This window comes from Oxyura jamaicensis, chromosome 1, assembly GCF_011077185.1.
Source record: "Oxyura jamaicensis isolate SHBP4307 breed ruddy duck chromosome 1, BPBGC_Ojam_1.0, whole genome shotgun sequence".
NCBI classification, from domain to species: domain Eukaryota; kingdom Metazoa; phylum Chordata; class Aves; order Anseriformes; family Anatidae; genus Oxyura; species Oxyura jamaicensis.
Genome location: NC_048893.1, coordinates 1,278,154 through 1,290,825, shown reverse-complemented (window position 1 = coordinate 1,290,825; position 12,672 = coordinate 1,278,154). Strand labels below are relative to the sequence as shown.

At 51.5% G+C, this 12,672-nt stretch overlaps 1 protein-coding gene across 1 annotated transcript; it reads right to left on the bottom strand.

The window, feature by feature from the left end:
• Positions 1-1,290: 1,290 nt before the first annotated feature.
• On the bottom strand, positions 1,291-7,663 carry LOC118156185 (tubulin alpha-3 chain-like). Its single transcript, XM_035310032.1, has 4 exons — positions 7,560-7,663; positions 4,757-5,000; positions 3,489-3,637; positions 1,291-2,729 (listed from the first exon to the last, which is right to left on the bottom strand). The coding sequence occupies exons 1-4, from the start codon at positions 7,560-7,562 to the stop codon at positions 1,746-1,748; spliced, it is 1,380 nt and encodes a 459-aa protein (XP_035165923.1). The 5' UTR covers positions 7,563-7,663; the 3' UTR covers positions 1,291-1,745.
• Between the last annotated feature and the right edge of the window lie 5,009 nt (positions 7,664-12,672).

The window sequence follows — 12,672 nt, the reverse complement described above, 5'->3', positions numbered from 1 at the left end:
CTCCCTGCAGGATGCTGATGAACAAACCTCACCCCACCACCTTGATCTACCCCTGCTTCCTTGGCTAATTAGGTGATGAACGGAGCAATGCACTGGGCATCCCAGTCCTGAGAGCTGTTGCTGGCCAGAGGATGCTCTTTTTGTGGCCACCTTTCCCCTCTCAGTGCACAAGTAGGGAAAATGAAGCCACACAATGAAGGGTGTATCACTCTTGGAAGGTCTGAAGGCTTGTTGAGAAGACAAAGCATCACCTATGACCATCAAGACAATGATGTTCCTTCCCCAGAAGTCATGGTTTCACTCCCCCCATAAGGAAAATCCTTCCTGGCCCTCCCCCTCTGTATTTATGGGAAGGCTGTGCTGACGGCTGTGCCCAAGTAATTAATTGCAGCAATAAATAACTGCTTCAATTACCTCAGCCCTGGTGTTGTGCTAATTGCTTTCCAAGCTGCAGGAGTGCAGCTGTGCTCCTCTGGGCTGGCTCATGGCTCCAGGCAGGAGCAATGCTCACCCAGATGAACTTTGGGGGGAAATTTAACCAGCAGCTTTCAGCCCTGGCTGCCTGCAGGGAGTGGAGGCACCAGGAAAAGGTGGCCACCCCTCGAGACCATGCCTGGAAACTTCCTGGTGTGCTTACCTGAGGGCACGGAGCCAGAAGTCATCTTCAGTTTTTTTCAGAATTCATTTTCAGTCTTTTAGCTCCCAGCTTTGAAATGAGGGGTGGATGTGGGGCTGCGGTACGCAACAACCATGAACAGGCTCAATTCAGCATAGAGCAACAGGATTATAAACACTCCCTCTTCATATCTTATCGGGGGCACCTCAGTGCTTTTCCTCCTGAGTCACCCCAGCACCTGCCCCTGGCTCCTCAGGGCAGACTCCAAGCCCAGGCACGTGGGGCTGATTTCACACTCCAGAAAGTGGGAACCTAGCCCCAAGGAGCAGGACTCCTTCAGGCCCCCAGGAAGCTTTGGCAGAGCTGGGGAAGTGGCAAAAACCCACCCAAATGGTGCTCTCCCCACTGTGGGACTGGTCAAACTGGGGGTTGTGTGCCTGCTCCCAGCCCGAGCTCCTCCAGGCTGCTCTTGGAGGTAAGATGAGCAGCATCCAGCTCCTGACAGGCAAGTTCTGGCAGGATATAGGACATTTCCTACACAGCAGCAATTACAGTCAATAATACTCAGAGTTAACCTACCCAGAGCACCCCCTTACCAGCATTCATTTCCCCAAAGGCACCATCCACACAGTAGGGACCTCCACGTTCAAACAACCCAATTAAATCCAGAGAGCTCAGAGCCAAAAAAAAAAAAAGAGTCTTTATTCAAATACAAAAGACAGTTGCATAGAAGTGTACTGGTACATTTCTCGTTAAAAAGGTGCTTTTGCAGTAAAAGCCAGAGCAAGAGTTTGCCATTTCAACCAAAGCAGGCAGCTTGCGACATTCCCCTGGACTAAAAACCAGGATCCCCTGCCCAGGCAGGATGTGTCCCCAGCACTGAGCCAGGCACCTATTCAGCTTCACTCATTGATAAACAGCCGTGTGATAAAGCTCGGGACACCCATGCTACAGAAGTGCACTAGGAGCACGTAGACTAGGCAAGCAGAAAAGGCATAATACTTCAAACAGTAGCGGTGAGGTTCAGGACAATCCTTTGGCACCTCCAGGCACTCAAGACCAGTTTAGCCTGATGACAGATAGTTTGTATTTCAGAGGTTTGGCTTCATAAGGAACAGACAGGAGTTTGTTAGTACTCATCCTCATCAGCCTCATCCTCTTCTCCATCTGCTGAGTCCCTTCCAACCTCCTCATAATCCTTCTCCAGGGCAGCCAGGTCCTCCCTGGCCTCCGAGAACTCCCCCTCCTCCATGCCCTCCCCCACGTACCAGTGCACGAAGGCACGCTTGGCGTACATCAGGTCAAACTTGTGGTCCAGGCGGGCCCACGCCTCGGCGATGGCCGTGGTGTTGCTCAGCATGCAGACGGCACGCTGCACCTTGGCCAGGTCCCCTCCGGGCACCACCGTGGGAGGCTGGTAGTTGATACCCACCTTGAAGCCCGTGGGGCACCAGTCCACAAACTGGATTGACCGGCGGGTTTTAATGGCTGCGATGGCCGCGTTCACGTCCTTGGGCACCACGTCACCCCGGTACAGCAGGCAGCACGCCATGTACTTGCCACGGCGTGGGTCGCACTTCACCATCTGGTTGGAGAACTCAAAGCAAGCGTTGGTGATCTCCGGCACCGACAGCTGCTCGTGGTAGGCTTTCTCTGCTGAGATGATGGGCGCGTAGGTTGTGAGCGGGAAGTGTATCCGCGGGTAAGGCACCAGGTTGGTCTGGAATTCAATCAGGTCAACGTTCAAGGCACCATTAAATCTCAAGGAAGCTGTAACGGAGGAGACGATCTGCCCGATGAGCCTGTTGAGGTTGGTGTAGGTGGGACGCTCGATGTCCAGGTTGCGGTTGCAGATGTCATAGATGGCCTCGTTGTCCACCATGAAGGAGCAGTCCGAGTGCTCCAGCGTGGTGTGGGTGGTGAGGATGGAGTTGTAGGGCTCCACCACTGCTGTGGAGACCTGTGGGGCTGGGTACACGGAGAACTCCAGCTTGGACTTCTTGCTGTACTCCACAGAGAGCCGCTCCATGAGGAGGGAGGTGAACCCTGAGCCCGTGCCTCCCCCAAAGCTGTGGAAGACCAGGAACCCTTGGAGGCCGCTGCACTGGTCAGCCTGCAGTGGAATAATGTATTTTTACCTCTCTGGTAAGGACTATCCCAAAGGGCATAGTAATAAATTCTGCTTGAAGCACTTACTGACCAGAAGAGAAGTAGCTAAACAAAACCAAACTCCACCCTGAGTGCATCCAACCCCTAGAGTAGATCCATTCCTATAACCCTACTAAAGATAGTTAAGTGAACATGTGTCAAATCATCTTCAGGATCTCCATGGAACTACCATAGGTAGTTCCTCATCAACAGATGGAAACTGAGGAACCTATCCAGAGTTATCAGCCAAATGCACATCTCAATACCTGATAGTAGACAACAAGTAGCACATGGGTCCTGGACCCTTAGGAGACATCTCAAAAGCACTTCAGCAACAGGCAACCAAGTGCAGCATTACACACTTGCCTTGCTCTTATCAAGGATGGAGTTTGGTCTTGCCACCCCATTGCAGTTTGCCTGTTTAGAATTAGTCTCTACAATTGCACAACAAGAACGTGGCCTCCTTGAGGTCAAAAGTCCTTCTCTTCCACCTCTTACATCTAGCGTTGCCTCATTCCCATTCCAACCCCCCATACACGTATGGTATGTAGCAACACTTGCTTTACGTGAAGATATACAGAATCAGATGGCCCACTCACAGCAGCAGCCACTTTTGAGTTCAGATAATGTTTTTTTTCTTCAAAGACTATTACCCCAAAACCCAAAGCTTAATCACATGGTCCACCATGTGCTATTTTAAGAGAAAGACCACCTTCTCCCTTACCATTTTGCGAATCCTGCTGAGTACAGTGTCTATAATCTCCTTCCCAATGGTGTAGTGACCGCGGGCATAGTTGTTGGCAGCATCCTCCTTGCCGCTGATGAGCTGCTCCGGGTGGAAGAGCCCATGGTAGGTCCCAGTCCTGATCTCATCTACAGGCAGGGGCAGTCATGGAGAGCAGCACACAGTTACAGGTTGTGGATATTCATGTGGCAGAGTAAAACCGGTAACAAATCCCCTAGGAGCCCACGTGAGATGAGTTACTGTAGTTACCACATGCAGCTTGTGCTCCTGCTTGTTGCAGGTGGCTCGAAGCACGGCCTCTACTGCCTGCCCTACAGCACACCGAAGAGGAGACAAGGTGCCTTCAGTGCTGACTTTTCCGCTAGATCCATCCCAACCAGTTAACAAAGACAGGATTAGGAGCAAATTCTCTAGGCTCCACACAGTCAATGAATTTGAGACACCTCCAGGGGTTTAGACCCACTCAAACTCAATGTCGGATATTTCATTTTCATTCATTTCATATTCTGTTGGCTTGCTCACTCAGATCCCGGTTTAGTGCCTAGACTAGGTACCTAAGAATTAAATTGAACCAGACTGAAGTCTACATTCCTTCCATTAGTTGGAATAATGAGTCACACATCTGAGATGGTGAGATGGGAACACATTCACCCCCAAGGAGAGGCCTAGGAGGCAGAAGCAGGTTAGAAGTGGATGCAGGTGACTGGGAGTAATTTCCACTAGTTTCTTGAGGAAAACAACTTTAATAGGACGGTATTCGAAATCAAATTAAAACATCAAATCGAGTCAACCCCCCCGAGATCACTAACGGAGCTGGGGGAAGTAGCAAACTTGCAGCAGCAAGACAGACAGCTCCCACAGAACCACAAGACTTGTAGCACCCATCTGCCCACAGAAGCTTCAGAGGAAGCCTCGGCCAGATGTGGAACAAGTCCTAGGATGTGGTAATTGACCCTATGGTATATTACTGAGGTTGATAAACCCACGCCTCTTCACACCTGTGAGGATCCTGCTTGAGACAGCAGGCCTCTTAAGAAGAGGGATGAGCTGAGGACAGGTATTAGGGATAACGGGTCTGTCCCTCCCAGGTCCATTTGGAAAGGCAGCCCCCAGCCTGGTTCTGCTGGCTGGAGACATTTTATCAGAGCAGAGGAGAGTGGGAGCTACTGGACAATGACCCAGACCCCAGTAAGAAAGGCAAGGAGACCCTCTGGTAATACCACAACTCCCTCCTCTCCCGCTATTACCAATAACGGTGGGCTCCAGGTCTATGAACACCGCCCGGGGCACGTGCTTCCCAGACGCCGTCTCACAGAAGAAGGTCTCAAAGGAAGAATCTACTTGTTCGGCCTCCGGCTCCACGGGTTTTGCCACCTTGGGGCCGGGGATGGTCCCATCGGCCTGGATGCCGTGCTCGAGGCAGTACAGCTCCCAGCAGGCGTTGCCCATCTGCACGCCCGCCTGCCCGATGTGGATGGAAATGCACTCCCTCTGCAAGGGGAAACGGCACGTTAAGGCGATTTTTAGACATCCTGCGAATTAACTTTAAGCCCCCGTGGCTCTCGTTGGGGCCGTTCGCTGATTAGGGAAGCAGGCGGCTTCCGCCCACCGCTGGGAGCTGGAGCGAGGATCAAACCATGACCCCCAGACGTAGCATCCCTAGGAAGGGTTTACCCAGCCTGAGGCAGGGGGAAGGAAGGAAGGAAGTGATGAGCTTCGTGCTGAGGCAGGATGCAGCTGAGCACCGCTGGCTCCTTCTGGCTCCGCGCTCACCTGGCCCCACCATGGAGCCAGGTGGCTGCCGATCCCCTGGGTCCTATGGGGGTCAGGACCTGGGGACAACAACTCCGGGCTCCAAAACACCTCTACACCAAGCAGGGATAAGCCAAAAGCTGGGAGTTACACCAGGAAACAAAGCTGGAGGACAGCAGCAGTTGCACAGGGCCAGAACAAGGGCAGGCCAACACCAGGGAGAGGCTCAGAGTCCCCATTTACACGGGTCACCCTTCAGGAGCCTCCCAACAACCTCCAGGGAGGTGTCAGAGGTATCAGCATCTCCTGAAGACTCTCTGGGGACTTCTGATGGTTGCACGCTTCCCTCGTTAATTGGCACCTCTGCTGTTTCCACCTCCCCGAGATCAAAGTGCTGCAGCGCCAGCTCACGTCCCAGCTCCCCAGGGGATCCCATTAAAGGGTGCTGGTGATCCCACCCGGGCAGGGTGAGCAGTACCATTGCTCCTGGTGGTGATGGAGAGGACACTTTGAGTGCGTACACCCCTAGACGTGACTGCCCGGACAGAAGGACCTTGTCCCTTGAAGGCACAACCCTCTAAACCACGCTAGAGGGTCCTGAGCACCAACTGCTCTTGGCCATAAGAAGCCATCAGGACTCAGTGCAACTTCTCCCCTCTTTGCCTCCACACACGGACGTGCCAAGAGGTTTCTCAATACTCAAGCTGAGCCCAGCAGCCACCACGTGTCCAGGCCACCCGCCACAAAGCTGGACACCAACTGTCCAAGCATCCCTTCGCCACCGCAGAGGGACACCGAGCCCTCCACCCACAGCTGGTGGAGCACAGCTGAACCCCGCTCCGCGCCCGCCAGCGCTGCTGGGCGGGGAGGCCGCGTGCAAGTCCTCCCTCTCCGAGCTGATATTTGCACTATTTGGGAAATGCTGCCTGCCATTCGCCCATCCCTCCCAGCAAGATGGTTGCAATAGCTCCTCGCCAGGGTTTGCAGGGGTCAGCGGCACAACCCCGTCGGGGGCACGGGCCAGGACAGCTGCTCCACTCCCCATCCTCTCCCAGTTCGCCGGGCCCAGCACCTGCTGCAGGGGGGCACTGCCATTTTCAGCCCAGAGAAGGGGGGGAAATAGAAGAAAAGAGAAAGAAAAGAGGGGCCTGCTAGAAGGAAGAAAGCATAGATCACATTCTACAACTTGTTTTGTTTGGTTGTTTTTTTTAAACCCTCCCCATATATCCTGGAAGGGCTTTTTTTTTTCCTTTTTCCCTGAGATTCCAGACCTCCAACTTTTGCCCTCTGCATCAAGACAAACCCCATTCCACCGGCTCTGGCCATAGGCAGCCTATTGTTGTCCAGCTGATTTTCCCATTGGAAATACCATGTAAATGTTTAACCGTTTTATAACCGGGACAGACTCTAGAAGTCACGGGATAAAAGGAAAAGTTCAAAAGCTGGCTCGCTGAGGAGTTACTTTGAAGTTTTCTTCCACTTTGCCGCGTGCAAAAGGACACCATCAGATTTTCCAACAAGTCGCTCTTTTGCATTCACAGGAGGGTGACAGTTGTGTTGCTCTTCACAGAAAGTTTCAGCTAGAGCAGGCAGGTCTGCGAATTTTTTTTAGTAACCCAATCAATCCCCTCCAGTTTCACAGCTGCAGACTCTTTAGAGCAAAGATTCAATTAAAAAATAACAATAAACCTAGAAGGAAGGGGGAACTTTATTCATTTAATATCTAATTCCAAGGGTTTGTAGCAGACAAAGGCAACATGGCAGCTCACTCCTAAGGAAAAGGAAAAACCCTAAAGGTCTCTGCAAGTTGCACTAGGTCCCTGGGGCAGCGTGAGAGTTGAAGTGTTAAACTCGGGAAAAAGGGCCAGCAGCGCCAAACTTCAGGCTTTACCCCACAGTTGCCTTTCAAGATATGCTGGTTTCCACCCACCCCCCAGAAAAAAAAAAAAAAGGAAAGAAAAAAAGAAAAAAGAGAAAAAAAAAACAACTTGCATTAAAGAGGCAGGCACTTTGCAGCTCTCCAGACCCCATCACAGGAGCTGCGAATTCAGAGGGGAAAAAGCAGCAAGAGGCCACTTCGATAGCTGTTCTGCAAGCAAGCCCCTCGCTTTTCCCTTATAAGGAGCAAACTTTGAATCAATAAGCTAATCAGCAATTAAATAAAGCTGGTTGGAATTAACATCCCCAAGAGACAGAGAGAGGAAAGAGAGCAAGCAAGCCGTCCGGCTCCGTGCGCCTGGAAAACCCACAGCCTATCCTTTAAGTTTAGGCTAAGACGAATAGAAGGCATGCTCTTACCATGGTGAGACTGGAGCCTCGCTAAGATCTAAGCAAAACAGCTGCTGCCCCTGCCTCTCCCCGCAACTTTATAGCCCAGGAAGGCTTGACTCCACCTGAATATAAAGAAGCTTTCTGCTAGCTTAAAGGAGCAGAGCTCCTTTTTCCTGTGCATCCCCAGAAAGAAGCGAGGGAGAAGATGGTCCCTCGGCGTCCGGCTGGTGCAAATTCTGTGATTAGACAGCCTGGGGCACAGTGCAGCTTTTTTCTTTTCTTTCTTTTGTTTTCCAAACGGCCTCAACTGGGAGAGGAAAAAAAAGAAAAAAGGAAAAAAAAAAAACATCATCATCATAATTTAAAAAGTAGATGCCAAAGTTGGGCTAAAAAGAAGGAAACTGGGGAAATTTGAGTACCCCCATATGATCATCCACTTTATCCAGAAGAAATAATCTTCCACGTCTTGTTATTCAGAGCACTGCCATTGATGACGTGCTACCTTGTCTAATTTCTTTTCTATTCCTGCGTTCCGTATCTCAATGACCTCCACGGGAATCCGCTGATTTTTGCACCCCCGTGGCATTAGGACGTAGGCTCAGACCCCCCATTTTCCTTACCTGCTGGACATTTAGGGTTCATTTTTCATTTGCCCTGCTGACAGCTGACATAGCGACGCTGAGCCAGCTCTGGCCCCATCCAGGGGCAGGTACCCTACTAGGGTAGGCACGTCTTTAGGGCTTTAGGTCTGCCTTGGTGGCTCGGTGTGCCCTGTGTCCTCATGAGGTCACCCAGGCAGGGAATTTTCCCTCTGTTCAGTGTTTGTGACACCCCCTCTGCTTGCTGGGTCCGGTTTGGGGTCCCCAGTACCAGACAGGCAGTGGTATACTGGAGGAAATCCAGTGTGGTCTGCCAGGGTGGTCAGGTTTGGGGGACAGGACGTGGAAGGAAAGGGTAAGTGTGGGGCTTGTTCATCCTCGAGAACCTTTCAACTCACCACGAAGGTGGTCAGACGTTGGAACAGGAACCTGAAGATGGGGGAACCTTCAACCTTGAATGTATTCAGAAGCCACCTGCACACATCCTGATCTAAGCTGACTCCAAGATATTCTCAGGAAGCAAAATTAAACCTCTCTCCATGGACCTGCACGCTCCAGCCCAACCTCAGGAGCATCACCAGCTACGGGGTGACTTTCTTCAGCGAGTCTTTATTCCCTAAGTGTACCCTCAACACCACGTATGGGCTCAGCCGAGCCTGAAGCGTGGGAGAACTCACCCCCCAGCTCTGCCAAAAAATGGGCACAAGGCTGCTGGTGGGCAGAGGGATGAGCTGACCTGCCCGAGGAGGCATCAAGGGACCAGCTTTCCCCCACCAATGTGCTGAGCCCAGCCTCTGCGGGCAGATGGGAGCATCACCCTGTTCCTGCTCCGGGCTATGCCACGGGTTTAGGGAAGCCAAGCAGGTTGGACGCACCTGTTTTGGAAGTGGGGGAATTCAGAGCTAATTGGGTCAGGCAGGCTTCTTTTGTTAGATACAGCCTCGTGTAAACACATTTGTCGGCGTCGTGGCCTCCAAACCTCTGCTGGGAATAAAGGTGGCCTCCGAGGACAGGGAAGTTATTCATTCCTGGCCCGAACCAAGAACCTCCCCAAACGTGCACGCCGAGCCTGCCGGTCAGACAAGATCTTCTCTTTCCAGGAGACATCTGTTTCCCAAGGAGAACAGTGAAAATGGGGAACTCTGGCAGTTTTGAGTATGAATTATTCGTTCGCTGGCTGATGTTTGGTCAACCCCGAGCTACGCGTGACTCCGTGTCAAAGTTTGGGGCGGCTGATTTCTTCTTTCTTGGGAAACGGAAAGCAAAGGGGAGGAGTGCTGTAGGTGGTGACATGGTGACAGAGACAACCTGCCTGCGATCTCAGCTCCGGGACATATTTAGAACAGCATCAAGGAGATGGACAGAGAGCAACCCCCCAGAGGACCCACGGCGGCAGCTCCCGGCCTTTTTATAGCCAGACCTCACAGCTGCTGCCTCCTTTTTCCCACTCCAGCATCCTAAATATTGCCTCCTGGCTCTGCCTGGTCCTCCTGTTGCCGTCTCCACCATGCGCCAGCTGCTCTTAGCCTCCACGGAGCAAATCCGTACCCAAAACTCGCTGAATGAGTGTCCTCGGGCGGAGGGGAGAGCTGATCTGCGGCCACGCTCTGGGCGAGCACTTGTATCGTCGGGCTGCTGAGGAAGAGAAAACCCTGGTATCAAAAAGTTTTGGCCCCGGGAAGAGAAAATATTTTGTTTCAGCCAATGTTAATTTTTGGTGTTGCTCTAACAGGAAAAAGTGTGGGGGGGAAAACATCATTTTGCTTCGGGCTGAGCCAAATGGGGGTTTTTCGGGGTGTTTTTGGTTAATGGGCTGAACTGAAAAAAATAAAAAAATAAAATAAATAAATACATAAATAAATAAATAAATAAATAAATAAATAAAAGTGATTTACGTAGCTCCCAAATCCACCATTTTAGGAGTCATTCGCTCCCGTCTTTAATGGTTCACCCAGTTAAATTTGCTCCCTCTCTCACATGTGAATTTCCCCAGCAGCAGCCTTCAGCCACTGGCTCTCATTATGCCTTTTTCTGGGGAGCGAAGGCTGCCAACTTTCCACACCCTCATCCCCCTGAAGGCAGTTGTTGTCTTTTCAAGTGCATTTCGTGCTGGCCCAATACGCAGAACAGCAGTCCTAGAGATCTCCGTCCTCTGCGTTAGCCTGAGCCACCAGATCCCCTTCCCCAGCAGGTCTCCGTCTGCCCCCGTTGTCCTCCAGGATCATAAAACCTTGACCACCATTAATGGGAACACCCCGGTGACCTGGACAAACCCGGGCTCGTCCCACCTAACGCCAGTATCCACTAAAGAGCCTCCAAAAGGGAAGGAGCCTGCCCTATGCCAACCGTTCCCGAAGCTCAGCCAGTGGTGAGCACATCCCGTAAGACCTTTGAGACCCTTCGGAGCTCACGGTGGCCATGCAGTTTTTAATACGTGTCTGGTGAGCAAACAAGGATCCTCCCAAGGGGAACCCCCTTACTGATGGGCCACCTTGCCCTCTGGACACCCCACTTCTCCTTCCCCCAGATTGTTGGAAGGCCTCAGGCTCCTGTTCCCCTATTTTAGGTTTGCCGGGGCTGCTGCTCCTGACGTTGGTTGTCCTTTATCATCCCGCAGTGAGGCCCCGGCCTCAGCTCAGGCATCTGTTCCTGATAACCAGAGATGATTTATCCAGGCGTTAGCCCGGCTATCTCCAGCGTACGACTGCGTGTGCTTCTGTCCACGCACAGTTTGCTTTTATCCTGCTGCTTCCCCACTTCGTGTGCACGAAGGATACGAGGAGGGACAACGCCACTTGGTTTGGGCAAATCCGCTTACGTGGTTTCCTACCCCTCCTTCCAACGCACAGACTTGGCTCCTGCCAACACCTCCTTGCAATGCAAGGCAAGTGCAGCAATTTTGGATGCGGGGGGATCAGATACATTCACAAAAAAAAAAAAAAAAAAACAACAGTTAATCTTACCACAAAAATAAATTACCAATACACCATTCGGCACCCGTAGGAACTTCCAGCATTCTCCACCGCGCTGCAAAAAGTTTCCAGCAAAAAGTGGTTAAAAGCGAAACCCTCCGTTTCAAGGCTATCAGGTTGGGATGTTTTGACATTCCAGCTTCTCCCCCCCCCCCCCCCTTCTCCGCTCGTTCTCCTTTCCAAATAAAACCCTGGCAGACCCGTCCCCACTCTGCGAGACAGCTCAATTGGAGTGGAACTGCATATTTCAGCGGAGCGCCGTTCCAGCAGAATTCCCCCAACCAGCTCTGCCTCGAAGCTATTCCCGTAACCCAGGGTGGAGAAAGCACCTTCTCTGGATTTGTGTCTGCACAGCTGTGCTTCTACTCTGCCTTCCCCGATAGCAGATAGCAACCAGCTGCGGGGCAGGGGCTTCGTTGTGGTGGGGTTCGGCTGTAGCAAGAGTCCACAGGGATGTATTTTTTATTTATTCTCGAGTTGCAAAGGGTTATTTCTACTCTTTTCCCTTCAATTACCTTCGAAGTAACAAGGTAAATGCTTTAAGGAAAAGCTTTCTTCTAAAGCAACGTGGAGAAAGGTGGATTTATATTCTTTAATGGGTTTTGGAGTGGCTGTGATGCGTCAGGCAAAGGTCTGCCTCCTGGTGCCCTGCTCCCAGCCATGGCCGTGAGCAGCTGCTTAAAGAAGTGAAAAGAGCAGGGAAAATGGATATAACAGCCCCTGAAGCCTCTCCCCCGATTTCTATTCAGCTCGGGGACTTTCTGAACTGCATGTGGTTTCCACATACTCAGTAACACTCGATGCGTTTCCCTGCCATGAGTTTGTCTCGTGCCCTTGAACGTTGTCCAACCTTAGTGTCAGCTCCCGGGCACTTTTAGTTTCAATTTGTTCTCCAAGTGACCAGCCTCCTGCATTCCCCTGTCCGTACAGCTGAAGCCATCCCAGCCCTCGAGGGTGTGTGTGTGTGTGTGCACATTCCTTGCAGGAAGGCAAGTGGCTGAGTTGTGTCTTTTCCTCTGCCAGCGAGGTGACTTTACCTAGTTCAGCGAAGGATCCCGGCACCTCTCTGCTCCCTTAGCAGCTGACCCTACTGCCAGCCTTGCAAGTTTTTTGTTTTAAAACAAAAGAGGCTCTCTCCATCGTTCACTATTCCCCATAAAACTGCCCGGTGCTGCATTCCAGCATGGATTCAATTCTTTATTGACCCAGCCTGAAGGACCGTTCTGTGCGAGACACCTTTATTTCCCACCTGTCTGCATACGGGAAGCATCAAGAGCAAAGCTCGGGTGGAAAAATTCTTGCCAATTTCACAAACGGTCTAAAAACTCAGCCTTAGTGCTTCCCTTCCTGTTCAGCTTCGGAGGTACGAACACAGCCATCAGTGGAGCTGAAAGCTGAAGCTTTGCATCAAGTGTTTTGGAAGAATTACATTTCAGTGCAGACGTTTAATTTGTATTATTGGGATTAATTTGAAGATTCCGTGTGCAGGGATCTGTTACGTGCTGGAAAAGATGGGCAGACTCATTTGACAATCCGGGATGTTCTTGGCAGCGTGGGATGTTCTCATTT